This window comes from Phoca vitulina, unplaced genomic scaffold (genome assembly GCF_004348235.1).
Source record: "Phoca vitulina isolate PV1807 unplaced genomic scaffold, GSC_HSeal_1.0 scaffold11, whole genome shotgun sequence".
Classification (NCBI taxonomy): Eukaryota; Metazoa; Chordata; class Mammalia; order Carnivora; family Phocidae; genus Phoca; species Phoca vitulina.
In genome coordinates this window covers 39,685,362-39,712,793 of record NW_022589714.1, presented here as the reverse complement: position 1 = coordinate 39,712,793, position 27,432 = coordinate 39,685,362, and the positions used below count along the sequence as shown (strand labels likewise).

At 56.4% G+C, this 27,432-nt stretch overlaps 2 protein-coding genes across 5 annotated transcripts; one reads left to right on the top strand and one right to left on the bottom strand.

The window, feature by feature from the left end:
• Positions 1-1,595: 1,595 nt before the first annotated feature.
• On the top strand, positions 1,596-21,058 carry ABCC10 (ATP binding cassette subfamily C member 10). Of its 2 annotated transcripts, none has more exons than XM_032409772.1 (22): positions 1,596-1,734; positions 2,101-2,272; positions 4,299-5,517; positions 7,031-7,258; positions 7,868-8,024; positions 8,298-8,407; positions 9,685-9,764; positions 10,410-10,581; positions 11,727-11,825; positions 12,444-12,633; positions 13,400-13,477; positions 13,614-13,808; positions 14,247-14,400; positions 14,584-14,773; positions 16,635-16,978; positions 17,267-17,436; positions 17,930-18,090; positions 18,402-18,655; positions 19,861-20,006; positions 20,105-20,202; positions 20,439-20,551; positions 20,851-21,058. In XM_032409772.1, the coding sequence occupies exons 2-22, from the start codon at positions 2,112-2,114 to the stop codon at positions 21,002-21,004; spliced, it is 4,473 nt and encodes a 1,490-aa protein (XP_032265663.1). In that variant the 5' UTR covers positions 1,596-1,734; positions 2,101-2,111; the 3' UTR covers positions 21,005-21,058. The 2 variants fall into 2 exon arrangements, with proteins under 2 accessions (XP_032265663.1, XP_032265665.1); XM_032409774.1 differs by lacking the exon at positions 1,596-1,734 and adding an exon at positions 1,751-1,852.
• Positions 21,059-21,436: 378 nt separating this feature from the next.
• On the bottom strand, positions 21,437-26,416 carry DLK2 (delta like non-canonical Notch ligand 2). Of its 3 annotated transcripts, none has more exons than XM_032409777.1 (6): positions 26,349-26,416; positions 25,028-25,158; positions 24,696-24,759; positions 23,518-23,648; positions 22,912-23,056; positions 21,437-22,187 (listed from the first exon to the last, which is right to left on the bottom strand). In XM_032409777.1, the coding sequence occupies exons 2-6, from the start codon at positions 25,101-25,103 to the stop codon at positions 21,452-21,454; spliced, it is 1,152 nt and encodes a 383-aa protein (XP_032265668.1). In that variant the 5' UTR covers positions 25,104-25,158; positions 26,349-26,416; the 3' UTR covers positions 21,437-21,451. The 3 variants fall into 3 exon arrangements, with proteins under 3 accessions (XP_032265668.1, XP_032265667.1, XP_032265666.1); XM_032409776.1 differs by lacking the exon at positions 26,349-26,416 and adding an exon at positions 26,217-26,293; XM_032409775.1 differs by lacking the exon at positions 26,349-26,416 and adding an exon at positions 25,658-25,732.
• Between the last annotated feature and the right edge of the window lie 1,016 nt (positions 26,417-27,432).

Here is a 27,432-nt window from a genome sequence, read left to right as displayed (position 1 = left end):
ATTTAAAAAGAGTTCCTAGTAGAGAAAGAGTAAGACAAACTTCTACCAAACGGAGTACACAACAAACAACTTTCTGCCTCGGCTGTACCATCTAAAAGTTAAAGGTCCCAGGAGTGCCATCCTGAACCTGGAACGTATAGCCTTCAGAGGTGTTTCTGGCACAACATTCTGATCTTCCTCTCCCTCTACAGAGCAATACTTCTCAATCAAGTTTAACGAAGCTTCGTACAGAGGCTCATCTTCATGGTTTTGTAGAGCTTCAATTTTGTCCAAACCTCCACATTCTTCAATCATTATAGTAAGTTTCCCAGTTTCACCTAATTTCTCAGCAGCCTGAAAGATGTTTGAAATGGCATCCAGAATAACCAGAATAATTTGGTATCTTTTGCAGTTAAGAGGTTCATCCATGGTTCTATTATGCCACCATGAATGAGGTATACAATCTGTTCAACTGTTCTGCTACTTGTATAGTTGGTCACAGCCCAGACAGCTTCCTTTGGTGTCTTAAAAGTCTGCCTTAGAGAGAACACCAACAAGGAATGGGACTAATCCATGATTCACAACTTGCTGTATCTGGTCCTGGCGACCAGCTGTGATGTTTGACATTGTCTACATAACTTCCTTGGTTTGGGGGTTCGTTAGCAGGCTGGGAAAGACAGCAAGTGCTCCTGCATCTATTACAACCTGAGTCTGTTCATCTGGACCAGTGACAATATTTCCTATGGCTCTTAGCGCAGGAGTCACAGTGGGCAATTCAGTAGCTCCTAGAAGCCTAAGGTTACCTTGCTTCTGTTCAAATCTACATTTCTTAATTTGTAAAAATAGGAACACTAATACCTGACATTAGAGATACCAGGTTTCTTACTGAGATTAAATGGGATAATTATAGTTGTTTGTTAAGCTATTTTTCTTAGGATGCTGTACATACTTTCATAAGGTACCAATACCATGTCCAATAAACGGATAATAAAACTAGTATGAAGAAGCCACTTGCCAAAGATCACACTGCTAAATATTGGTGGAGTCAGGATTTAAAGCCAGGTCCATCTAACTACAAAGTTTATGTTCTTCCCACTGCTTTTCTAAAATGTATTTTATTGTGGGACTACTCTCAGCAAGGCACTTGCCCTAAACATTTTATTCAACTGTCTCATCAGTATCTTGGTATTGGTATTGCCCACTTTGCACGGACAAAAAAAACCCCTGAAGTTCAAAGAGGTCAGGTAACTTCCCCAAAGCCATGAAGCCTTGGAGTAAAGAAGGACATGGCCTAAGTGTCCCCAAGGACATGGCCTAAGTGTCCCCATTATCCGTCCGTGTAGCACGCACGTCTGGCTTCTCAGTTCGGTAAGCTTTAAGAATGAGTGCAATGCACGTGCCTGCTAGTTAACAGTAGACAGATGGGAGCGAGTACTCTACCTGAGCATGTATAAATGACGTGGCACTAGAGCTGACATCTGTTCCTATGCAAATAAGGTATAGCATAAACCCGCTGAAACACAAGGAAGCGCCAGCAGCGGCGCGCCGGCTCTTTGAGACCTTGGACACAGCAGAGAAGTGCGCACGCGCGCAGAAGCCCGGCGGAGGGGCGGGGCGAACGGTGCCTCAGAGGTCATCCCGCCTATAGGGGGTGCCAGGCGAGCCTGGCTAGCACCCTAACCCAGCAGCAGGCTCTTCTGCATTCACCAGCCAGTGCTCGGGATCTTGGGATCCGGTGGCAAGCAGCTCCTTCAGGTAAGACGTTCCGGATCTCTGGGGACGGAAACACAGCGGGAGGGGGAGAAGCGAGGCCGGGTAGGTGACCAGCCCAGAAATCGGCCAGCTCCGAGAAGCCAAACCACTTCCCTTAGAGGTAACGCGAGAATGGGCGGGGTCTGGCCCCGGGGCCCAAGCGAGGGGAGGTGCCGGTTCGGGGGGCGGGGTTGGAGGCGGGGAGACTCGGCTGTCAGGGCCCGCCTACACCAGCCCCGCTTCCTGGTCTGTGTCCCCACTCCGTCCCACCGGGTGCCGGCTCCCTACCTGGACCTCGCAGTTGGGAACACGGATTCCTCCCTCTCTGGGAGGACCCTTTCCTCCCTCCACCCTCGGCTATCCTCTCAGGTGAAGCCTCCATGGAGCGGTTCCTGGCCCAGCTGTGCGAGACCAGTGTGTTGCAGCCGCTGCCGGTGTGGGAGGGGGACACCACGGGCCACTGCTTCACCCAGCTGGTGCTCAGCGCCCTGCCCCATGCGCTCCTCGCCGTGCTCAGTGCCTGCCACTGGGGCACTCCGAGGTGGGTAGAAGCAGGTGCAAGACATCTGTCCATGTGTGCCTGCGGACCTCAGCCGAAACCCACATTTCCGCGGTAGTGTAACCAGAATAGTGAGGTCTATGGAGTGGGGCAAAAATAGAATAAAATCTGCGCATTAGCACCTTGCAGCAGCGCAGCCGTTTTGGGTCGAGTTACCTATCTTCTCTGAGCCTCATAGCATTGTTGGGAGGTTTAAATCAGATAATGCATTAAAGCATATAGCGCAGTGCCTGGTACATTTTTAAAGTCCGGATGCGTGATAGAAAGCATCACGTCTGTAGATTTTCAGATACCCAAACACAACTGTCATGATTGGAGGCAAAATTGGGTGAACAATGTTTTTAGCCAGAAAGGATAGCTTCTGTTGTAGTTGTAGGACCAGTTTCTCACCACTTCCATCCATGAAAACTCCGTGTTCCCTAGACTAAGAGAAGTATATGTACCCTGCTGGAAAGGAAGCAGTAGGTAGAAGAGAAGAGCAAAACCAAAACCTTAATCTTCCTAGGTTTGGGGCTCTACCGTGCAAGTATCAAACTCACCTTGATTTTGTATTTATTTTCTGTATGGCTGGATACGTCTGAAGTTATTCACTCTGGCTACTGACAAGGCAGGAGAGAAGTCTAGTCTCTGCCTTTTGGAGTCCCTAGTCTGATAGACGGAATGTGTCCCTATCCAAGATGAATCAGGGGGCTGATGAATCCTTTCCTTGAGGAGGAGAAGCTTGGGATCTGCTTGGTCTGGGGGGAATCCTGATTTGCCTTTTACATAGAATGAGGCAGAAGTCTAGGGAGGGTTAATCAGTTAGCATAGACATCCAAAGCCTGCTCAGAGGAGTATCTATTAAAAATAGACACAGTGCTTCTGGGAACCCACAGTCTAAGGAGCAGGCAAGAAAGACCATCATATAATCAATAGAAATTGTGGTTTTTGCACTTCACTTGTCAGACTTTTTGCACATTGCTGAAAATGGTTAGAGAGATCCAGAATCTCAGACAAGAAAGGACCTGAGAGGGCTCTGGGTCCAGACTCCTCACTGCTCACTGTACTGATAAGGAAAATGAAATGCGAGAGGGAAGGAAACCTTACCCAGGGGCATAAGAAGACTGGCTGATGGCCACCTTGGGGCCTCCAAGGGCCCAATGTTTTGTCCCCACATCTTAGGAAATAGAATTCTTAAAGGTTAGCTTTTATCCCAGTATAAACCGCTCCACATTACTGTGATTAACTGGATTTTTTAGAGGAAATCCAAAGCATTCTAATTTAGGATTAAACTTTTTCAGTACCCCAGCCCTGCCAACAAAGGGAACAATAGATTTAGTCTTCTCATTATGTAAACCTTCAAGGCATTCTAATATTTACTGCTGCAGGTGTATTATCCTGTACTTGATTTTTAAAGTAGACAGATCACCCTTTTGTTGACTGAAAACGTTTTTTGCATGCCAAGAAGATAGAGACAAAACTAAAAAGAGGTTTTTGTTCAGCAAATGGAGTCACAAATATGATCTATACCACCTTCTACAACCGCTGGAAAGAGAGTAGAATATTTTGAGGCTTCATAAAATTTAGGCTATTGCATTAGAGTGTAGAAGCCATATATAAGTCAAGTTTTTATTCATCTAATAGTGCCTTGGGTGAATTTAAGGGTTATTTTAGGTAGATACTTTCATAAAAATGAATACTCATTTCTTGGTTGTTATCTGTATGAAAACTTAGGATTTTTTTTTTCTAATTAGTCTTCACGTTCCAGACATCCTTAACTAAAAATTGTTAGTTTCTGTGGCAAAAGAATGATCAGAAATGGTATGGGTAGATTGGAAAACAGATTTAGGTTGTGCCAGGAAGACTTCCTGGAGGAAAAGCCCTGCATTTCAGGGTAAAATGGGATAGAAATAAGGTATAAAGGCAGGAAAAGGAGCTGATTACCTCGAGGTAAGTGACTTATTAGAGGTGTGTCTGGCCCTCAGTCAGCCGTTATGTGCCTCCTTTTCTTTTGCCCCCTTGTCCCTAGGAATCCAGGTTACATCCTGCACTGCGGTCCCGGCTGGCGCCTCCGACTCACAGCCTCCTTCCTGCTCTCCGTCCTTCCATTGCTAGACCTCCTTCCAGTCACTTTGCCACCTGGGGCAGGCCCAGGGCCCGTAGGGCTAGAAGTGCTGGCAGGGGGGGTGGCGGCGGTGGCCTGGACCAGCCACTGCCTGGCCTTGTGGGCACTGGCTCATCCCGCCCGCGGCCACTCCCGGGGACCGCTGGCTGTGGCTCTGGCTGCCTTCCTGCCGGCCCCAGCCCTGGTTTTGACCCTGCTGTGGCACTGCCAGCGAGGCACACTTCTGCCCCCGCTTCTCCCAGGACCGCTGTCCCGCCTGTGCCTTCTCATCCTGCAGCTGGCTGCGCTCTTCGCCTATGGACTGGGCTGGGCAGTCCCCGGGGGGCCCCGGGAGCCCTGGGCCCCGGAGCCCCTCCTGTCTCAGGGACAGGAGCCTGAGGTAGCTGAAGATGGGGAGAGTTGGCTGTCACGCTTTTCCTATGCCTGGCTGGCACCCTTGCTGGCCCGAGGGGCCCGTGGAGAGCTCCGGCAGCCCCAGGACACTTGCCGCCTCCCACGCAGGCTGCACCCAATCTACCTGGCTCGTGCCTTCCAGGAGCACTGGCAGGAAGGGGCCCGGCTGTGGAGGGCCCTGTATAAGGCCTTTGGCCGGCACTACCTGGCGCTTGGACTACTGAAGCTGGTGGGGACCATGCTGGGATTCTCGGGGCCCTTGCTGCTTTCCCTCCTGGTGGGCTTCCTGGAGGAGGGGCAGGAGCCGCTGAGCAATGGACTGCTCTATGCCCTGGGGCTAGCTGGTGGGGCCGTACTGGGCGCTGTGCTGCAGAATCAGTATGGGTATGAGATACGGAAGGTGACCCTTCAGGCACGGGGGACTGTGCTGAATATTCTGTACCGAAAGGCTTTACAGCTGGGGCCCAGACGCCCTCCTGCCGGGGAGGCCCTGAATCTACTGGGCACTGACTCTGAGCGGCTGCTCAACTTTGCTGGGAGCTTCCATGAAGCCTGGGGCCTGCCCCTGCAGCTGGCCATCACCCTCTACCTGCTGCACCAGCAGGTGGGTGTGGCCTTCGTGGGTGGTCTGATCCTGGCACTGCTGCTGGTCCCTGTCAACAAAGTGATTGCCACCCGCATCATGGCCAGCAACCGGGAGATGCTACAGCACAAGGATGCGCGGGTGAAGGTGAGGGCTGCTTAGGGTCCCTCAGCAATCCGGAGACCCCACCCAGCATCCTGGTCCCTAGGTCCTCCCATGCCCAGTGCCCGAGGGTGTGAGCATGATCTAGAAGTTAAGAGCTCAGACTGGAGAAAGACACGGGTTCATTTTTTTTTTTTTTAAGATTTTATTTATTTATTTGACAGAGAGAGACACAGCGAGAGAGGGAACACAAGCAGGGGGAGTGGGAGAGGGAGAAGCAGGCCTCCCGCTGAGCAGGGAGCCCGATGCGGGGCTCGATCCCAGGACCCTGGGACCATGACCTGAGCCGAAGGCAGACGCTTAACGACTGAGCCACCCAGGCGCCCGAAAGACATGGGTTCATATCCCAACTCTTCCACCTACTAGTTTAATTACCTCAGACAAGTCGCTTAACCTCTTTGGGCCTCTGTCTCCTCATCTGGGGAAATGACCGTAATAATAGCTTGCTTCATAGGGTTGTCGTGAGGATGGTATGAGGTAACTCTGGGTATGGGGCCAGCACAAAGTAAGCACTAAATAGACGTGGCCTATTTGTAATACTATAGTATTAGCTCATGCAGCCCTAAGCGGCAGCCCTAGGAGGTAGGAAGCAGCCTGTCTGGGACCAAATGGGCTTTTAGTATTAGTGCCCGGAAACGAGTCTTCTACCTCTTCGTCTAGGGCAGAGACCATCTCATAGCCACATGTGGAGAGGCCTAGGAGAACCCCAGCTACCTCTCAGGGATGGGCTGTGGGGAAGGGAGTAGGTCAGTCTGCCTGGGCCAGCTGTAGGTGTTGAGGGTCTGGCTGAGTCCGTTCTGGGTTCTGCAGTGACTGGGGGATGGCAGGCCTGGCGATCCACACAGCATAGTTGTCAGCCTCTTACGGGGCTAGCTCAGAGTGCTAACAGGTCCCTCGTAGTTGGTTATGGCCCGGGCCCTTTTCCCCTACCCACGACAGCTACAGACTAGGGTCCCGGTGCCTCGCTGGCTTGCGGGCTGGGGATGTGTGAATGTGGGGATGCAAGGAGTTCCTCTAGCCCTTGCCCATCTTGCCTGGACTCGTCTGAGCCTGGGCTGTGGTGTGGGCCTCCTACACCTGTATGCTCCTACAGGAATAGTTCCCATCCCACCCAAGCCATGGGCCAGGCTGGCGACTAGCTCCCGAAGCCCTTTGCTTCTGGCTTTGGGAAAGAGTCCTTAGTCCCTCATCTCACGGAAGGAATGATTTTACCCCAGTGTGGTAACCCTCCTGTATTTTTACCACTTCCTCTCCTAAGAAGGTGGGGGGGATTCCAGCTCTGACTTGGTCCCCGCTCAGGAGCACACATGGAGGAGAAGTAAAAGACTGGCAGGAGAAGCAACTCAGGGCTGAAAGGGATTTGAGGGCAGGATTTCCAGAAAGGGCTGAGATGAAGAAGGGAGGGGGCTAGGGAAGTACAGAATATCTGGGCGCTCAGAGAATGGACACACAGTAGCAGGGTCTCCACTTCACACTGCTCTGTTGTCTCCAACCCTAGCTCATAACAGAGCTGCTGAATGGCATTCGGGTCATCAAGTTCTTCGGGTGGGAGCAGGCGCTGGGGGCCCGAGTAGAAGCCTGCCGAGCTCGCGAACTGGGGCGACTCTGGGTCATCAAATACCTGGATGCAGCCTATGTGTACCTGTGGGCCGCCCTGCCAGTTGTCATCTCCATTGTCATCTTCATCACCTATGTCCTCATGGGGCACCAGCTCACGGCCACCAAGGTGAGGGCCAGGAGAGGAGGAGATGGCTGTAGGAAAGTGTGGGGAGAGGCAGCAGCAAGGGGAACGCAGTGGAGTCGGGAGGGGGGCTCAGGCCCTCGGGGCTGCTGGGAAGGAGGATCTCTGGCTGCCTTAACCTTTCCCAACCCAGGCGGAATTCTCTGAAATTTCTGGGGCCTCGGATATACAACCCTTTCCTCTCTGAAGGAATTCCTTTTTTCCCTCTCTTCCTTCCTCCTCGACTTTAGCCCCAGGCTCCATGTTAGGTCCCCTTACCCTCATTTCGATGACCTTGGGGAAAAAAATCCATGATCCAGTGCTGGCTCTGGCCAGGACCAGATGATGGTTGTACTTCAGAAATCTCAGAATGCGCCCGGACTGTGTGCTTATCGAGGGGCAACCTGGATCTCTGGAGGAACATCTGGAATTTCTAGGGTTCTGAGGTGGCTCCCTTTGCCATCTCTAACCCAAGGATTTTCCTGCCAACCCCTCAGTTCTGCTGCTGCCCCATTCTTCCCTCCACTCCCCTGTCCCCAGGGCCACTCATAGAACAGGCCTTCAGATAGCTCCTGGGCTTCAGGTGATGCTTCATCCCCCTTCTGCCCTACTTAGGTGTTCACGGCATTGGCACTGGTGCGCATGCTCATTCTTCCCCTCAACAACTTCCCTTGGGTGATTAATGGCCTCCTGGAGGCCAAAGTGTCCTTGGACCGGATCCAGCGTTTCCTTGACCTTCCCAACCACAGCCCCCAAGTCTACTATAGCCCAGGTAATGGGGAGCTAGAGGGAAGAGCCCGGCACAGGTGAGGAGGGAGCTGTAGCCCCTAGGGTGCTGTACACAGGTGCTGGCGAGAAGAGCCAGAGGCCCCAGCATCCAGGCAGAGCAAGTGGGGGAGAATCCTCAGACCAGGACAAAGGCTGACTTAGCCCTGGGCCGGTAGATACAGGACAGGCAAGCCAACAACACGCTCCTGGTTTACCCTCCCCAAGTAGGGAGGTTGTGCCTGAGAAGCCCACGTCAAGTGGCTTTTTCCCTCTTCAGATCCCCCCACAGATCCATCTACAGTGTTGGAGCTGCATGAAGCCCTGTTCTCCTGGGACCCGGTCGGGAGCAGCCAGGAGACCTTCATCAGTCACCTCGAAGTGAAGAAGGTTTGTTGGTTAGACCACCTCGGGGAGTCCCCAGGTGAATGAGAGCTACAGACTCAGTGACAGATAAACACGCCCAGGGCCCATCATAGCTAGATGGCCTGCATCTCGAAGTACCGAGAGAAAGACTGGAGGGGCTCTGGTGAGCAGGTTCTGCGCTCCTCTCTGGACGTCATCCCATTTAGCACAGTGTTCTCAGAGTCGTCTACTCTCTCCCTGGTCTTTAGACCACTGTATCCACGTCGTCCAGGCCAACAAGTGCGTCTGTCTCTCCATTGTCCCTCCGAGGCCAGCAAGTTCAGAACAGACCCCAGAGCTTATTCAGCTGCCCCAGGCTGGGGACCAGGGGAAAGGCCCAGCAGCCTCTTCTGAGAAGGATTTTGCAAACGGGGTAGATAATCCTCTATTTAGCATGCTGAAAAGGGATCACACCCTGTGATTCACACCACCGCATACATCATACATCATCAAAGAAACACGTGAAAGAATATTCCTGGCAGGACAGTGTTTACCCCAGGCCTGAGTTTTCCCTCTCCCCTGACCCCTGTCCAACCCTTTGCCCCACAGCTCAACTCAGCGTTCTCTCGTCTCTACCACATTTGGCTCACATTTCTGGCATGGGCTGTATATTTTGTTTTTCTTCTTAGTTCAGGCAAGACAAGGCTGGAATTTTTCAAAGGAATTTTACTAATGTTGTCAGTTGGGGCTTTTTTGGATATAAGTCATAGAAACCCACTGGAGCTAGCTTAAGCAAACAAGAATTTATAATAAGGATATAGAGATGAATTGCAGAATTCAAAGGCATGCATGCAGCTGGATCTCAGCAGCAGCCCAGAATCAGGACGCAGCTCAAAGAGCTCTCTTTCTGTCTGCTTTTCTCTGTATCTGCCTCATACTTCTCTTTCAGTGGACCTGCTCTCCACTGAGCAGAAGCTGTGACTGCAGAGAGCCCTCCCACTTACAGGCTACCGCCAGAAAGAGGGAGGATTCCCAGGGGAGGGTCTCAGCTTGGTCTGGTGCCCCTTGGAGATGGGTCAATCCTGGCTGACAGACTGGGGGCATCACAGACAGAGCTTCTGAGAACCCCACCTGTTTCTAGAAAAGCACTGTACTTCTCTGTGTCCTACATGGTGTCACTCAGTGAGGTACAGCTCAGTTTGTGGGCTGGAGAATTCTTTCCTTACAGGCTAACTGGGGCCCAGAGAGAAGCTTCTGTGGAAGGATTGGCAGCCCAGGGCCTCAGGAGGGAGACCTGATGTTACTGTCTGGCTTCCTTGCAGGGTGCCTTGGTGGGTATCGTGGGGAAGGTGGGCTGTGGGAAGAGCTCGCTGCTGGCCGCCATTGCTGGGGAGCTCCACAGGTGAGTAACCTCTAGGGCCCCCCTGTCCTCAGCTTTGACCTTCAGCAAACACTTGCCTATCCCCTACCATGTGGTGGATGCCGTTTTAGGGTCCAGGGATGTCAAGGGTCAGAGATGAACAAGACCTTGTCCCTTTCTTGGGAGAGTTTTCAGTCTGGAAAGGGGAAGGCAGTCAAGAAAGTGAGTTATCATAATCCTCACACCAGAGGGCTGTGAGTGCTATAATAGCGAGTAAAGAAATAAATGGAAACATCCCGCAAAAGCTCCTCTTTCAGAAAATGTGGTTATGCAGGGAGGGATCCAGGGAGGAGCAGAGGGATGAAGGAGGACCTTCTTTACAGTGAGGATGAATGAGTGCGGGGTGGCGGCCATGCTCTCCTCTGAGCTTCTGAACACATCCAGATCTGACAGGCACTTGCCCGTAGCCAAAGAGCAATTTCTTCCCTTCCCAGTCCAGAATGAGCCTCCAGCCTCGTTAGGACCCCTCAACCCCAGTGGCTGCCCATCCAGAGACCCATGTGACATGAAGGGGGACCTGACATCGAAGACAGCAGTCTGGAGAGGCTTCTGGGAGGCCAGGGGCTGGTTATGGAGGGACCCCGTTGGGAGCTGACCCCCACATGCTGCTGGCCTGGCTCTCTGCAGGCTGCGTGGGCGGGTGGCAGTGTGGGGGCTGTCCAAAGGCTTTGGCCTGGCCACCCAGGAACCCTGGATCCAGTTTGCTACCATCCGAGACAACATTCTCTTTGGGAAGACATTTGATGCCCAGCTGTACAAGGAAGTGCTGGAGGCCTGCGCCCTCGGTGATGACCTCTGCGTGAGTACCTGGCCCTGAGGCCTCCTGGCTGCCTGCTTCCCCGTGCCCCTGACACCTCAAGTCAGAGACTCGCTTCCCTGGGAAGGGGTTGCTTCTGCTCAGGCAACATCAACCTAAGACTGGCTGTCGTCAGGCTTGGCCCTCCCAGAGTGTCCAGTGCGTGGTTCCCCTTTCCAAGGAGGACCCAGAGGGATGGTGGTGATGGGGTGTTCCACGCAGCAGCTAGGGGAACTCTGAGGCCTCTAGGCTAGGGTTCCCTCGGAGGCTTTAGCTCTAAGTAGGTTGGGCTAGTGGTTCTGATTCAAGAGGCTCTCCCCCACCTCCCACTGGGGAGGCTTCAGAGTCAAAGTTACTCTAGGCAAGTCCATTAGATCCCCTACGTCCAGAGTACTAAATTTAGGGGGGTGAGATTTCAGATCTTACTCATGGCTTCCCCACTCAATCCCCATGTCCCCTGTAGGACTGTCCTCACCACTGCCCTGTCCAAGTAAATGTGGGACTTCCCTGGAAAAGAGGGCCTTACTTTGACTATGGGGTACCCTATACCCATGTATCATTTGTTTCTACAGCAAGCATTTCTCAAATGCCTGTCAGGTACTGGGAGCGGATCTAGGCACTAAGAAAAGAGGTGAATTACCAAGCTTTTCCCTCAGGGGGACTCACAGTCTGGTAGACCAGAGGTGCTTCCGCTGGCGTGGGTCCCCCTGAACTAAGGAGACCACTCCTGAGGCCACACGAAGGCTTGGGGTACAGTCCTTGTATAAAGACCTATGAAAGCTTTCGCATTGGATTTGCCCACCTTCATCCTGGCCTTTAGAAGGGCAAGGTAGTGAGTGTGGCAGGGTGGCTAAGAATCTACATGTCCTGCCAGCTTACTAGCTGTGGAACAACCTGGGCCAAGGGAGTCACTCGGAACTTTGGTCTCATCTGTGAAAGAGAAATAATACCAACTTCATAAGGTTGTCGTGGGGATTGGACTGTTGGAATTACACATTATCCCCTGTGGCTCGCTCACCCCAAATTCAAGTCCATTCTCCTCAAGCTCCCTGGCTCTCTTGACCCCCTCCACCTCTTCCCTGCAAAGGGATGGAGTAGAAGGTATTGGGAAGACCACTGACCAATGCTGGGGGGGCCTGTCCTATCAGATCCTGCCTGCTGGCGACCAGACAGAGGTGGGGGAGAAGGGTGTGACCCTCAGCGGGGGACAGCGGGCCCGGATTGCCCTTGCTCGTGCTGTCTACCAGGTAAATTAAAAATGGGGGAGTCTGCAGTCTTGGAGGGAGGGATGTTTTCCTCAGCATCTGGTTTCTTTCCCTCCCCCCTTCACGTTCCTGAGGTGTTGGTCCCTTGGGCATCCCATCTCCCTTTTGCAGATTGGAGGCAAAATTAAACACCCTATAAAAAACATATGTGACTTGAGGGCACCTGGGTGGCTCAGTTGGTTAAGCAACTGCCTTCGGCTCAGGTCATGATCCTGGAGTCCTGGGATCGAGTCCCGCATCGGGCTCCCTGCTCATTGGGGAGTCTGCTTCTCTCTCTGACCCTCCCCCCTCTCATGCTCTCTCTATCTCATTCTCTCTCTCAAATAAATAAATAAAATCTTTAAAAAACAAACAAACAAACAAAAAAAAACATATGTGGCTTGAAACACTGGGACCCAGTAAAGCTGAGCACTGGCCTTGCTTGACTGGAGGGAAGTTCACCCTCAAGTCTCCCCTGCTTCTCTACTGCTCTAGGGGTGGCCCCCAGAGTTCCTCTCAACTGTCTTCTCTGACTGCCTCAAGATTGTGTCCTAGGAGAGGTCTGGGTTCTGACCAGAGGACCCGGGACTTGGTGCCCATGGTGTCCCCACCTCTTCCTAGGAAAAGGAGCTCTATCTCCTGGACGACCCTCTGGCCGCTGTGGACGCCGACGTGGCCAACCACCTGCTGCACAGGTGCATCCTGGGAGTGCTGAGCCACACCACCAGGCTGCTCTGCACTCACCGGATCGAGTACCTGGCGAAGGCGGATGTGGTGCTGCTGATGGAGGCCGGGCGCCTTGTTCGGGCCGGTAATGGGGGCCGCCAGGGTGGGAGCCCAGCCCAGGGAGGGGGCTGTCTGCCCAGGTGTGACTCTCAATTGTCAGAGGTAGACTCTGCCACCCCTTTCATGTGTGGCCTGGGCCCTGTCCTCCCCCTGTCTCATGGGAGACCCTGTCCTGCCTCCAAAGAATAGGCGTGAGGCCACAGAGAGGAGAGAAAAGAGCACACTGGTGAAATGCCAGGGGATCTGGGACTTGGGCTGTCTGACTGGGTGCTTTGGGAACACAGAGGCCCAGGGTCTCCGGGAACAGTGATGTCCTTAGAGAAGAGACAGCAGTCAGGTTTAGAACAGTCTTTTTATTAAAAATTCAAACAAAAATAAACAAAAAGCCCACTGCTGATGGATTAATATGCAGAGGGACATAACTCTCTGCAAGTTCGCTGGGAGAGAAACAGGAGGAAATGAGCCTCCACCAGAGCGTTAGAAATGTCATGAAGCATGAGGAGAAAGCTCTGCAGTAACAAGAGGTGACTCTGGACAGAGTGCTCTTGGGTGGCTGTGACTCTCCTTATGGGGTGAACGTGTTCTGTCTGAGCTGGTTGGACTGCATACACAGAGGGATGGACTTGAGGGTCCTGCTCAGAGTCTGGGGGTCTGGGGCAGGGCCCTGCTAGGGAGGGTCAGGGAAGGGGTCCAAAGAGAATGGGAGGTGGATTGGCACACTCAATGAGAAAGGCAGAGTATATAGTATATACCCAGGACAGGCTCCCGATGATCTCCCTGCTACCTTCCAGGGCCTCCCTCTGAGATCTTGCCATTGGTCCAGGCTGTCCCCAAAGCCTGGGCTGAGGATGGACAAGAGGCTGACTCAGGTATGGCTCAGGGCTGAGGAAAGGGCTTGCCCTTCACCACCACACCGTAGAGATACGTTTTCCTGTGTGTCTGAAACCCTGAGCTGTCGTCCCACAAACTTAATCAGAGCCCTGCCCTCCCCTCGCATCCTCACAGCCACAGTGCCGTCAGCTGGGGACTTGGAGAAAACAAAGGAGGGGCTGGGAGGGGACGAGAACGCGCGTGGCCGCCTGCTGCAGGAGGAAAGCAAGAAGGAGGGTGCTGTGGCCTTGCACGTGTACCGAGCATACTGGAGGGCCGTGGGCCGGGGCCTGGCCCTAGCCATCCTCCTCTCGTTGCTCCTCATGCAAGGTAGGAGTGAACCCCCGAGCCCCTCATCCCACCGCAGCCCTAGGTCCCTGTCACAGCCATCGCCTTGTACTGATCGCCACAAAGCCCTGAGCCTCCCCAGGCATGGGCAGCAGCTGGGACGAGAGGCAAGCCGCCAATTCTGAGAGTCCCAGGGACCCAAGGGGTGCGCTCTGTAGCCATCTTCCGATCGGCCCCCACAGCTAGCTCCCACTCTGCAAATTCCAGATCATGCGCTCCTCAGAGCTAAAGGGTGATGGGCCCAGGAGAGAAGTGCACACTAGGGGCATGGGAGGACATGGGAGAGTGGCAAGGTGGGGAGGGCCAGGGCGGGTGAAGAAGACGAGTCGCCAGAGTCAAGGACAGAGGAAGGGGCTGTTGGAATGGAACAAAGGGATGAGTAGTCTCTCTCACAGCTTTTCCCTCCCCATCCCCACCCAGCCACAAGGAACGCTGCTGACTGGTGGCTCTCCCATTGGATCTCCCAGCTGAAGGCCGACAAGAATAGCTCCCAGGAGGCGCCAGCCCCCACCAGCCCGGGATCCACAGGGCTCCTCTCTGCCCAGCTGCTCCTCTTCTCCCCCGGAAGCCTCTAGTGAGTGGCTGGGGCTTGAGCAGGCCTGGTGCCCTCGGAGGGGTTGCCAGGCAGGGATTGGGGGGGGGGGGGCTGGGGTTCCAGGGGTCTGTCTTCTGGTGGGGAGAGCTGGTGTGGGGGAGGGGAAGGGACCCCCGAGGGGCCCTACTTTTGGTTATCCACAGCCCCCTCCTCACCCCCCAGCACCTCAGTGTTCCCACTGCCGGGAGCCGCCCCCAATGGCTCCTCAGACATCCGTTTCTACCTCACCGTCTACGCGACCATTGCTGGGATCAACTCCCTGTGCACGCTTCTCCGGGCAGTGCTCTTTGCGGCGGGCACCCTCCAAGCGGCCGCCACCCTGCATCGCCGCCTGCTCTGTCGAGTCCTTATGGTGAGGGGATGGGGGGGGGCATGGGGGAGCCCTCCCAGCACCTGAGCCCCATCGGGGCCCCCATCCTACCTCCTAGCCCTCAGGAGAAGACAGCCCTCCCAGGTGGGTGCAGCACTTGGCAGCTTGAGACCTGGAGAGGCCGAGAGCGGAGCGGCTGCCTGGGTTCAAGCCCAGCTCCTTAAGCCTGTAGCGTTCTCATCTGTAAAATGGGGAGAAGAGAAGCTTGCTCAGGGTCGCTTCTGTTCTGGCCTGAATTACTCACCTCTTACCCACGGGACACAGGACACCCCTTAGATCATGCAAGATCCCTTTTTAATTTTATTTATCCATTCCCTTTTATCTGCATACCCTATTTCCTTTTCCCCTCCTTTCCTTGCTAAGCAACCATTCTAAGTGTGTTTAGTATGTATCTTTGTGTTTGGGTTTGTTTGTTTGTTTGTTTTTGCAAAACGCCTATGTTTTGTGTGCCGGTGTTTTTATTCATTTCTTACAATTTTTATTTGGCGCTGTTTCTAAGATCCATCCCTGTTGCCATGTGCATGTCTAGTCTGTTGCTGACCCCATAGACTTATTATGAGGATTAAATTAATTAGTACACGGAAAGTACTTAGGATAGTGCCGGGCACACACTAAATACTCAATTAGCAATTATTGTTAATGATGTTATTATTATAAAGCCCTTTCTTGTCCATTATCTTTTTTTTTTTAATTTTTATTTTTTAAGTAATCTCTACACCCAGTGTGGGGCTTGAACTCACAACCCTAAGATCAAGAGTATCAGCTGTGCTCCACCAACTGAGCCGGCCAGGGGCCCCTCTTGCCCGTTATCTTATCAGGGCCTCATAATAACCCTGTGAGGTAGGTACTGTTATCCCCATTTTACAAATAAGGAAACTGAGGCTCTGAGAGTGTAAGTGACCTGGGCAAGGCTAGTTCTGTGGAGAGTCAGGCTGGGAACCTTCCCGTTGCCTGTCAGGGAGCAAGCTGCCCACTGTTCCGCCTTTCCTCCAGGACCAGGGCCTCTTCAGGCTGTGAAGGAATTCAGTTCTTATAAATTGGCATTAGGAGGTGCTTCCAAAAGTCCTTTGCCCTCGTCCCCTGCCCTAAGAGGATTATTCCCCAAGTACAGGCGGAGAGCTGGGGGATGGAGAAGGTGAGGAAGGAGACTGGCTCTCTCTGAGACGGTCCCTCCGAGGAACAATCTAAACAGCTGGTGGCTGCTGAGCCCTGAACTCTGGGCCAGGCAGACTGTGCTAAGCACCGGCCTGCTGTATATGTGGCTCTCAATCCTGCCAGCAGCCTGGGAGCTGCAGTTGTGTTGTTATCCCTGTTGTGGAGATGAGGAACAGGGGCCTTTAAGAGATGAAGCTCCTTGCCTGGGGTCTCCCATCCAGTAGGTGGCAGGGCTAGAATCCGAGGGGCAGTCTGATTCCAGAGCCCCAGTGCTTAGCCATGAGATCATACTGACTGAGACTGCTGTCCGGCCATGGGCAATCGGAATGATCCTCCTGACCTCCAACTAAATCCCACTCACTGGCCTCAAGTCCCCTTCTTCTGGAGAGAGACTGGCTCCCTGCCCTGGAAAGGGGAGTAGGCCTGTCTAGCACAGAGGTAGAGGAGTGGCCAGCATGGCCTCTCAGGGTCACCACTGGCCAGACGGATGGGAGAGTTTCCATCTTTCCCGCCCTGGGATAGTCTCCCTTTCTAGCGCCCCCAGCCCCTCCTCTCTGCCCCCAACCTCTGGGGACACTTTCCTCCTCTCCTGTTCTCTACTTTGGGCCTCTCCCCCCACGCCTCCCCCCCCCCCCCCCGGGCTGTCCCCAGGCCCGGCCCTTGCCCAACCACACCCTGCTCCCCCCAGGCGCCGGTGACTTTCTTCGCCTCCACGCCCACCGGCCGCATCCTCAACCGCTTCTCCTCAGACGTGGCCTGTGCGGACGACAGCCTGCCCTTCATGCTCAACATCTTGCTGGCCAACGCCGCCGGCCTGCTGGGGCTCCTGGCCGTGCTGGGCGCCGGGCTGCCCTGGCTGCTGCTGCTGCTGCCGCCCCTGAGCGTCTCCTACTACGGTGTGCAGCGCCGCTACAGGGCCTCCTCGCGGGAGCTGCGGCGCCTCGGCAGCCTCACCCTGTCGCCCCTCTACAGCCACCTGGCCGACACCCTGGCTGGCCTCCCCGTGCTCCGGGCCTCGGGGGCGGCCTGCAGGTGTGTGACGTCTGCCTGCCCGCCGCAGCCGGGGCAGGGGGAAGAAGGGCACGGGGGGCCGGGCCCCAGGGCTCCCGAGAACGGAAGGGTGGATGCGTGCCCGAGGGGCAGAGGAAGGGCACAGAGAAATGGGATAGGGGAGACCAGGCAGAGCACTGGCCCCTCTGGGCCCCTCTGTACAGCCGCGGGGGGTAGATCAGCTCCTAGAGAGACGCGTCTGCGGGGAAGGAGTCTGGGTGGGTCCGCGCAGCGATGGAGCGGCCTCACCCCCCTCCTGGCCTCTCGCAGGTTTGAGGACGAGAACCAGAGACTGCTGGAGCTAAACCAGAGGTGCCAGTTTGCCGCCAGCGCCACCATGCAGTGGCTGGACATCCGGCTGCAGCTCATGGGGGCCACGGTGGTCAGCGCCATCGCGGCCATTGCCCTGGTGCAGCACCAGCAGGGCCTTGCCGACCCAGGTGCCACCCCGGGGAGCCTCACTCTCACCGCAGAAGCATGTCAGCCCCCCCGCCCCAGACCTCTCCCTGCACTCTCCCCGCAACATTTCACCTCCCACCCAGGGGTCCTGTGAGGATGTGTTGTGATGGTCATCGCCTCCATTTTAGAGTTGAGGAAACTGAGTCCTGGGGAGAGACTTGCCAGGTGTGGGGGCTCTGGGACTAGAACAGGTCTTCCGATCTTCATCCCTCCCCTGCTCCGCCCCATCCCCGGCACTCTGCCTGGCCCATCTTCCACTGCCTTCCCTCGAAGCCTCTCCAGGCCCACTGCCCTCCCTTGTGGCTCACCTCCTGTGGTCCCCTTCTGGGTCCGGGCGTCTTCCTGCTTCTCTGCTGGCTTCCTTTACATGCCTGCAGTCCGCAGCTTGGAATTCTCCCGTTCTGCTCCACCCGTGCGCCCACATGCATCCCAGTGTCCAGGCATCCCCTAGTGGCTTGTGCTTCTCTCCCCTAGGACTGGTGGGCCTGTCACTGTCCTATGCCCTGTCCCTGACGGGCCTGCTCTCGGGCCTGGTGAGCAGCTTCACACAGACAGAAACCATGCTGGTAAGCGTCGAGCGGCTGGAGGAGTACTCCTGTGACCTGCCCCAAGAGCCCCAGGGCCAGCTGCCACGGGTAGGCCTGCACCCCCACCCCGGACTGGGGCACCAGAACCCCAGAGGACCCTCCTGACAGTCCCCGCCTCCCCTAGTTCCTTTCCTTTTGCTCCTCACTATCTTTCTCAGCTCCTCTCATGTCGCCGTGTGATCCCACCCTCTTCACGGTGTCCCTCATCTCTGTGTCCGTCAAGAGGGCCCCACCTCTGCTACACGTGCCCTTTCCTCTTGCGCCAACCCTTTCTCCTTCTTCTCCCCCTTTTCCATTCCCCATCACCCCTCCCCCTCCTCACCCATCTCCCTCTCTCTCCCCCCCACGGACCCCACCAGCTGGGCGTCGGCTGGCTGACCCAGGGGAGTGTGGAGTTCCAGGATGTGGTGCTGGTGTACCGGCCAGGGCTGCCGAACGCCCTGGATGGGGTGACCTTCCGTGTGCAGCCCGGAGAGAAGCTGGGCATCGTGGGCCGCACTGGCTCTGGCAAGTCTTCCCTGTTGTTGGTGCTCTTCCGGCTGCTGGAACCCAGTTCGGGGCGAGTGCTGCTGGACGGTGTGGACACCAGCCAGCTGGAGCTGTCTGAACTCAGGTCTGGGGGAGGGAGAGGAGGGGAACCAGACTGCTGGCCCTTGGAGGAAGGTCCAGCTAGGAAGGCTTTCTATCAGCTCAGGGCGGCCAGGGCCAATCCGGGGCAGGACGGAGGACAGGACAAGCAGGTGAGGACAGCAAGCTCCTAGTGCCCAGGTCCACACTCATAGCTGTGGTCTCAAGGTCTGCAGTCTGACCCAGGCCCACCTTCCCAGCTTTGCCTTATACTTCCCAGCGCACAGCCTCCGCTCGAGACTGCCAGTCACTGCCTCCTGAACCAGAGTCTTCCAGGGGCAGAGCCCCATACTGATGTCCTTAGCCCTGAGGCTCAGCAGGCCGTGCTTGGGACAGCTTGGGACCTGGGCCGGTTGCCCCCGGCCACAGGTGGCCTCTTCTGGGCCTAATCATCTCCCTACCCCCACCTCCAGGTTTACCTAGTATCATTTTTGCTGAGTCCCGTGACATGCACGAGGTGGGGCAGCTCTGTCCTAAAGCCCATGGCTGATGCCAAGCCCCGGCCCTGCTCTTCCTGCCTTACCTTCTTACCTGTGGTGGCCTTACCTTATAGCCCAACCATATAGCTCCTCAGGACCCAATTCCAGGCCCGCCTCTGACCTTGACGTGTCCCCTCCCCACTCGTGCCCTGGTCATTCCTTGCCCACTGCTGCCCGAGCAGCTGCTGGAGTTGGGCCCACACAGTTTAGCCCCCTCCTGTTTTTTTTGTTTTTTTTTTTTAAGATTTTATTTATTTATTTGACAGAGAGAGACACAGCGAGAGAGGGAACACAAGCAGGGGGAGTGGGAGAGGGAGAAGCAGGCTTCCTGCAGAGCAGGGAGCCCGATGCGGGGCTCGATCCCAGGACCCTGGGATCATGACCTGAGCCGAAGGCAGACGCTTAACGACTGAGCCACCCAGGCGCCCCAGCCCCCTCCTGTTTTGTACCTCAGTGTTTTGTACCTCAGTGAGATGTAAGCTCTTTGAGCATAGAGTCGAGGCCTTTGGTGTCTTTGATATTTCTCGTAGCACTGGCACAGTTCTAGATACATGGCTGACCAACTGGGGAGCTGGGGGGGGGGGGGGTTGTTCTGGTCTTACCCCCCCCCTTTTTCTGGGAAAGCCCGCGGAAAACCCGAGCCCGGAACCAGAGCGGCCCCAACGCCCATCCTGATCCCCTCCCCTCGCCCCCTCCCCCCCCCCCCCCCCAGATCCCAGCTGGCTGTCATCCCCCAGGAACCCTTTTTGTTCAGTGGGACTGTTCGGGAAAACCTGGATCCCCGGGGCTTACATCAGGACGGGGCCCTGTGGCAGGCCCTGGAGCAGTGTCACCTGAGTGACGTGATTATGTCCATGGGTGAGTAGTAGGCCCTACCCTGCAGGGTGGCAAGAGGGAACAGGAAGGGATCGGGGAGAGGGCTGGGACCCCGGGAGTGAGGACGCTGTTCCTTGCAGGTGGTCTGGATGGTGAGCTGAGCGAGGGGGGCCGGAGCTTATCCCTGGGGCAGAGGCAGCTGCTGTGTCTGGCTAGAGCTCTCCTCACGGATGCCAAGGTAAGGCAATAGGAAGGGACATGCAAGAGGGCCAGGAAGAAGGCAGGGGATAGTCAGGGTGAAGAAGTGGGTTGGGGAGAGGTTTCGGGAGACTAAGTTAGTTTTCCTTTTAGAGCTGGAGGTGGGGAGTTGTAGGCTGGTTGGGCCGGGCCAGAAGGTGGGGGCTGGTGCTTGGGTAGGAGTCAGGGCTAACCCTCTTCCTCCCTCCCCTCCCCAACCCTCTCCACGTGTTCCAGATCCTGTGTATCGATGAGGCCACGGCGAGCGTGGACCAGAAGACAGACCAGCTGCTCCAGCAGACCGTCTGCAAACGTTTTGCCAACAAGACAGTGCTGACCATTGCCCACAGGTGTGCAAGCGTCCAGAGGGAGAATCTCATCAGGGGCTATGGTGACATGAACCCAGAGCCTCCCTTCCTTTCAGGGACCCCACGGGTCAGGGCTCTAGAGATTCCAACCCCCGATGAATCTCAGCTCCTTGTTCTCCAGGTCTGCGGGTATCTGCAGTCTTCCCCAGCACAGAGCCAGGGGCTAAAGCCTGTGGGGCAGCCCTGTGCTGTCCAGGGGGAGAAGAGGGAAGAGCAGGTCAGCTTTCTTGTTCAGGGCCTTGCCCTCCATCCCCCTGCACTGACTGCGCTCTCTCACACAGGCTCAACACGATCCTGAACTCTGACCGGGTGCTGGTGCTGCAAGCAGGGAGGGTCGTGGAGCTGGACTCCCCCGCCGCGCTCCGCAGCCAGCCCCACTCACTGTTCCAGCAGCTGCTGCAGAGCTGCCAGCAGGGATCCCACTCCTCTCGCTGAGGCTCCTGAGCCCGACCCCCGTGTCCTACCGGGTCTCCCCTCTGTCTTAGCCACTCCTGAGCAGGCGCAGGGGTGCCGGCTGCTGGTTTACATTCTCCTTTGTGGCTCTACCTCTCCCTCACTCCCCAGAGGGGAAGAGGGTACCCTGGGTTCTTCTTTGGAAACCATGTTCTCTTGGGGGGGTGGAGGGGCAGAGTCCTGAGGCTTCTCCAGAACCAGGCCTCCGCTCTGGCCCTCTCGCAGCTGGGACTCCAGGCAGGTGCACTTTCATAGTTTTATTGGATAAAATTTCCATCTTACATTCTATGTATTAAAAAAATAATATTTCTGGTGTGAGGCTGAGGTCCCTCTGTGTGTGTACCCCAGGAATGGGGCGGCAGAAAAAGGCCTACTCCAGTCCGAGAAGCTGAGGAGGTGAAGGTGGGGGCCGGAAAGCCCCCACCTCCATCACAGTGCTGTGGTCTTCCCAGGCTCCAGGGGCAGGTCGGGCGACAGGGGGAGCCCTGCCGGCAGCATGCTAACCTGACATTCCTGGTCCTGGCGTGCCGGGGCATAGTGTGGGGCAGGGCAGCAACAGGGTCCAGGGGGGCAGACGCCCCGGCGCCAGGCCCTCAGGGTCAGCAACATGGTGGACAGGACCAGGGCGGCAGTGAGGGCCCCAAACACCACCACGGCCACCAGGCTGGACGCACCTAGCCCCGCCTCTTGCCTCCGCACCACCTCCTTCACTGAGATGCGCAGCAGACCCGCCCCCACGCTGTGGGGGGCAGGCCCTGTGGCAGGTACCACCATAGCCGGGGTGGGCCCCGGGGGGATGTCCGCTGTGGTGGCAGCGTCTGGGACCGGTAAGATGAGCTCACAAGTCTTGCCACCGTAGCCACTGGGGCAGAGACAGTCAAAGTCGTGGACACGGTCCCGACAGCGGGCCCCTCTCTGGCAAGGACGGCTGGCACAGTCATCCAGGTTGATGGTGCAGAAGCGTCCAGCAAAGCCCTCAGGGCAGAGGCAAGAGAAGCGGTTTATGCCATCCAGGCAGGTGGCGCCATTGGCACAAGGCCGCATCAGACAGTCGTCGACATTGACCTCGCAGCGGGCACCCACGAAGCCCGCCAAACAGCGGCAGGTGAAGTTGAGAGCAAAGCCCTGGTCGTCCTGGCACTGCCCGCCATTCCGGCACGGGGAGCTGCAGTGGGGGCGAAGGAGGTCATTGAGGCCAGCTCGCACCTTCAGGGTAGCCCAGGCCGGCATCCTGACCACTGCCGCCCTTCTACCCCTTTCTGGCTTTGTCGCCGTGAGCTCCTCTCTCTGAGCCTTGAACGCCTTGTTTTAAAAATGAGAATAAGAATGGTCCCCTGGCTTCCCAAATTGTGAGGGTTAAATGAGATAGTCCAATGTCAGGCAGTTAGCACGGGGCCTGCCCCAAAGGCAGGGCTCAAAGGCAAGTGTGCTATTATTCTCCTCGAAGCCTCTCAAGCCTGAGGCTGAAACAAGGACAAGTCCAGCCCTGCCAGCCCCGTTTCCTAATTCACAGTGAGGCAGAAAGGTGCTGTGTGGACGGTCTCTAGGAGCTTCAAGCCGGCTTTCCCGAGGGGACGAGGGGAATCCTAGGTGCTCAGCCTCCCCACACCCACCTTCCCACCCAGAGCAATCCCACATTGATGCGGTACCCCTCCAGCTCCTACAGATCTTTGTTGTTGGAGAAATGGTTCAAATGATACCCAAAAAGTTGAGAAACCCTGAACTAGGGACACTTTGGCAGGCTGGGGTTTTGTCATCGGGTACTCCCGTGAGGGACTTCTGACCCTCAGACCTAGTTCTTCACCACCACCCTCTCTACACTCCCTCTCTCTCCTGCCACCAGCTTCTCCCGTAACCTCCCTCCCACCCACCCACGGGCCAGTACTCACCCTGCCTGCTCACAGGGTCCAGCCTTGTGCTCGCAGTCACGCCCGTGGAAGCCTGGTGGGCACACACAGTGGTACTTGCCGCCGCCATCATAGACGCACTGGCCTCCATTCCGACAGGGGGTCTGCGTGGTACAGACGTGCTCATCTGCAGAGGAGACGGGGAAGGCTCGAGGAGAGTCCCTCACACCTGGCACCCAGACCTGGCCCCCAGGCCCCGCCCACGGCTCTGTGGGCATCACCCGTACTACAAACCCACCCAGAGTGTGTATGGTGGAGTGGGGGAAACCAACAACACTGAATTGGAGTCAGGAGGCTCCTGGCCCTGGCACTGTCAGTCGGCCTCAAAGTTATTGGGCAGGTTGTATCTCGTCTGTGGGTCTCAGTTTCCACAGCTGTAAAAGGAGTACGTTTTTGGCAGCTGCCTTGCCCACCTCACCGGATTAGGTTGAGGACCAACTAAGGTAACAGGCATGAAGTCTAAAAGGATAAAATACCACGTATTGGGGGGTGTAAGCCAGGCACATTAGGTGCTTGATAAATACGGATGGATGTTCTCCCAAGACACACGGGGCCCCAGCCCAACAGCAACCCTCTCTGCTCCCCTACCTTTGTCACAGAACTTGCCCGCCCAGCCAGTATGACAGATGCACTGCCAGGGCTGGTGGCAGGTCCCGTGCTGGCAGCCAGGCATTCTTACACAGCGCTCACAGTGCAGCCCTTCCCAGCCTGGGTCACACCTGATGGGGAGAAGCACAGGGGCGGGGCTCTGGGGAGGAGGATCTGAGGAAGTGGAGGAGGCAAGACCAGAGCTTCTAGAAAACAGAAGGACATCTGAGAACCCCCTAAGGGAAAGCAGGCCTACTCCAGGTAGGTATAAGGTTGTACAAGGTCATAGGATGTACACATGGAATCAGACCCTCAGATACCAGCATTCAAGTCCCGGTTCTGCGCTTTGTCTAACCTTTCCGGGCCTCAGTGTTCTCATCTGTAATGGTTTGGGTTGGGCTGGGTTGAGGAAGAAATTAAGATGACATTTGTAAATAACCCCAGTACCATTCCTGGCATGTCTGAGGTGCTCAGAACCAGTTTAAAAAGAGTGACCTTGAAAGGTCATAAGGACCCTCTTCCCATCCTAATTCCAGGGCAAAGACCTGAACTATTTCAGTGTCCCAAACACAGCCGGCCCCTCCAGCACCTTGCCCTGACAGCTCCTTTCCTTAATGTCCAGACACACTTTTTTCCTGCTCCAGAATTTGCCCAACCCCCACCCCGTGAGTCAATTACTCAAATTCATCAAGAAAGATCCTCTTTTGTAAGTGCGTCTCCCCAGCAACCCTCCCGCAGCCTTTCTTTCTCAGGCTAAACCCATTCTCTTTATATTTTTATCTCCCCCTTTCCTCATGGTCCCCAATCTCCAAACTCTCTCAAGCTTCAGGTCTTTCTCCTGGTATCTTGAGGAGGAACGTTTCAGAATTCCTGGATCAGCCTTGGGAGAGTAAAGGAGTTGGGAGTGGGGAGGCATAAGCAAGAAGAAGCAAAAGAGAGGCAAAGCAGAGGGGAACTGGGGGCCGGGCAGAAGCTAGCCAGTCTGCCCTGTGGCCATGAGGGAATGGGGAGCGAACCGCAGGGCCTTCAGCCCCTAGACACTCTGCCCTGGGGCTTGACCTGGTTGTGGGTGTGGACCTGCTGGGAAATGGGCAGCAAAGGGTTTGGGAGCACGAGAGAGAGAGAGAGAGAGAGAGAGAGAGAGAGAGAGAGAGAGAGAGAGAGAGAGAGAGAGATACCTGCAGGAGCCGTCCGGCGCACAGCAGCCGTGGGCCAGGTCACAGTGGGAGCTGCAGTCATCCGCTGCAAGAGATTGACGTGGGAGGGGTGAGCCCGGGTCAGGGTTCGGCTCCCTGAGACGCGGGGCTCGGAGGATGCGGGGTCTCAGTCATTGGCTGGGCTCGGCTCCGGGCTAGGGCAGAACAGAGACTCCGCATTGCAAGGGGACTCCTTGGGTCTGGTCAACCCCGCGGGTCGAGCGGCTGCAGTGCCGTCTCTGGCCGGCAGAGGTCAACGCGCTAGCGAAGGATGGCCGGGCAGGGCCGCGACCTGAGCCCGGGGGCGCGCTCACCTCGGGCAGGCTGAACGGGTGCCCCCAGGATGCACAACAGGCACACGAGATGCAGACAGCGGCAGCCGCTGGGCATGGTCAGCGCCGGCCCCAGGAGGGACGGACGGATGGACGGCCGGACGTGCGGACACCTGTGGGACGGCACAGGCTGGGAGGCGGCCGGACCCGGAGATGGTGGCACGGATTCCGGTTCCGAGTGACAGGAGCCGAGGGGGAAGAGGGGCGTCCGGACAGAAGAAGGAGGTGGGGGCAGCGGGAGGGCGGAGGCGGGGAAGGCTGAGCAGGCGAGGGGACTGGAGACAGGAGCCCCGGGGCGGGCTCTGTGGGAAGGAGGCGAAGGATGGGCAGCGCCGAACGAGGTCCAGGCGCTGGAGGGGCCCCGACTGGGAACGCAGTCCGCACGGAGGACTCCGCGGGAATGGGGACAGCGCCGAGAGGCGGCCTTGGGCACGGAGGGGACGCGGGGGCCGGTTCCCGGCAGCGAGCAGTCTCCGCCTCCAACCTCGACTCCCCCACCCCCACCCCACCCTCCCGGACATGCTCCCACGTCCCCTTCCCATCTCGGTCGCCGCGGCCTGGAATCCCCAGAGCGCCCCTAGCCCCGCGCGCCCCAGCCCTCGCGGTCCTCACCTCGGGCTGGGAGGCAGCGCGCCCCGGGACGCAGAGCGGGGCCGGATCCGACGGGCTCCGCCGAGGGGCCGGGGCGCGGGGCCGCCCCTAACGGGCCGCGGGGACCGGCGCCGAGTCGGCTGCCATGCGAGCGGAGCGCTCGGGAATCTGGGGCTCAAGGCGACCCCGAGCGGCGGCTGCGGCGGCGGCTCCTCGCGCGCGCTCAGGCCGCCTGCCAGGGGCGGCGTGTGCCGGCGGAGCCCGCCTCCCCCTCCCGGAGCTGCCGCCGGCCCGCCCCCCACCCGCCCGCGTCCGGCGCCCTCCCCCCCTACCCCGGCGACGCAAGGCTCCCACCTCGCCCCTGCGCTCGCCTGTTCCCCCCGCGCCCCGGCGCCCCCTGGGGCCCCCACCCTCCGCTGCCACCTAACCCCTCCGACCCTCGCTTTCTTCAACGAAAGGAGGAAATTAGGGGAATCTAAAAGGGAGCCGACTGCCAAGTGCCGGCCAAATGTGCACAGCCGTTATTCTCCCATCTTGCATCCCTGCTATCCTGACCCGCGCCCCTCATCCTGTGCCCCACCTCTGCTCTCGCCAGTCAGCTTCCCATTACGCTTCTCTTTTATATCTCAACCACGCTCAGGGCACCCTTGCGGCTCCAGGCCCTCCTCCTGTCACCAGCCCACGCCTCCTCCGTTTGTACATCCTACATCACCTGCTTCGTCTGTGTGCTTCTCTCCTCCTCCACGCCCTCCTCTTCTTTCTCTCTTCATTGCCATCCACAGCCTTCCAGGATCGACCCATGCCTATCTAAGGATCAGCCTGGGGCACCGCCTCCCCCCGCCCCATCCCTCGCTCTGTCAAAAGACTGTCTTTTCCACCCCATTCCTTTCTGCGACCACTACTGGGAAACCTCCCTGGACTGGGAACGCCCCCGACTCTGTAGATGTACCTCCCGGTTCCCACTTCTGTACCCTGATCACATCCGTTCCTGGTCTCAGGCTAATGGTCAATTGCCCAAACCCAGAGCTCAGACTGAGAGAGTTTGGGGGGAGGGGGGAGGGGAGTGGGACAGGACTACTCCTCCAGGTTAATGGCTCAGAGACACCCGTGCAAGACAAGGACAGGAAACAATTTCTTGTTCTCGTAGGGCAAGAGGGCAGAGGGCAGGAATGCCACTGCCCATCTTCTAGTCCTTCAGATCAAGAGTTCCCTATCTTTAATTTCAAAACATTGGAAGGAGGGGTCCCTGGCCCATGCAGAGCAGCTGCCTACAGCCGCCACCAACACACACAAGGGCGGACTAATTTTTCTTGCAGCCGCCGTTGGACGTAACGGCCACACCCACCCCACCTCTTCGCCAACTTCCCCGAAACTCTGATCACCTCTTTTCTGAAGAGCTTTCTGAATTTGAGTGACGCCGTGGCTCTCATCATTCGTTTGGTTGTTTTTTTGTTTTGTTTTGTTTTTTTGTGTTTTTTTTAATGAAATATTGCAAACGACCTATACTGTCCAAAATTACTGTAGGCCAAATAGATTATGGTATGTAAACACTATATGACTACTAAAAATCACCTTTTGAGTCTGAAGATGTCCAAAGAACTAAGAATATGTTAAGTATGTGTGGAGGGGAGCAAGAACAAAGAAAAACCTATCTCAATGTTGGCAGTGATTTTTTTTTCCCGAATGATGGAATTATAGACTTTTTAAAAAGATTTATTTATTTATTTGAGAGAGAGAGAGAGAGAACGTGAGTGGGGGGAGGGGCAGAGGGAAAGAGAATCCTCAAGCAGACTCCC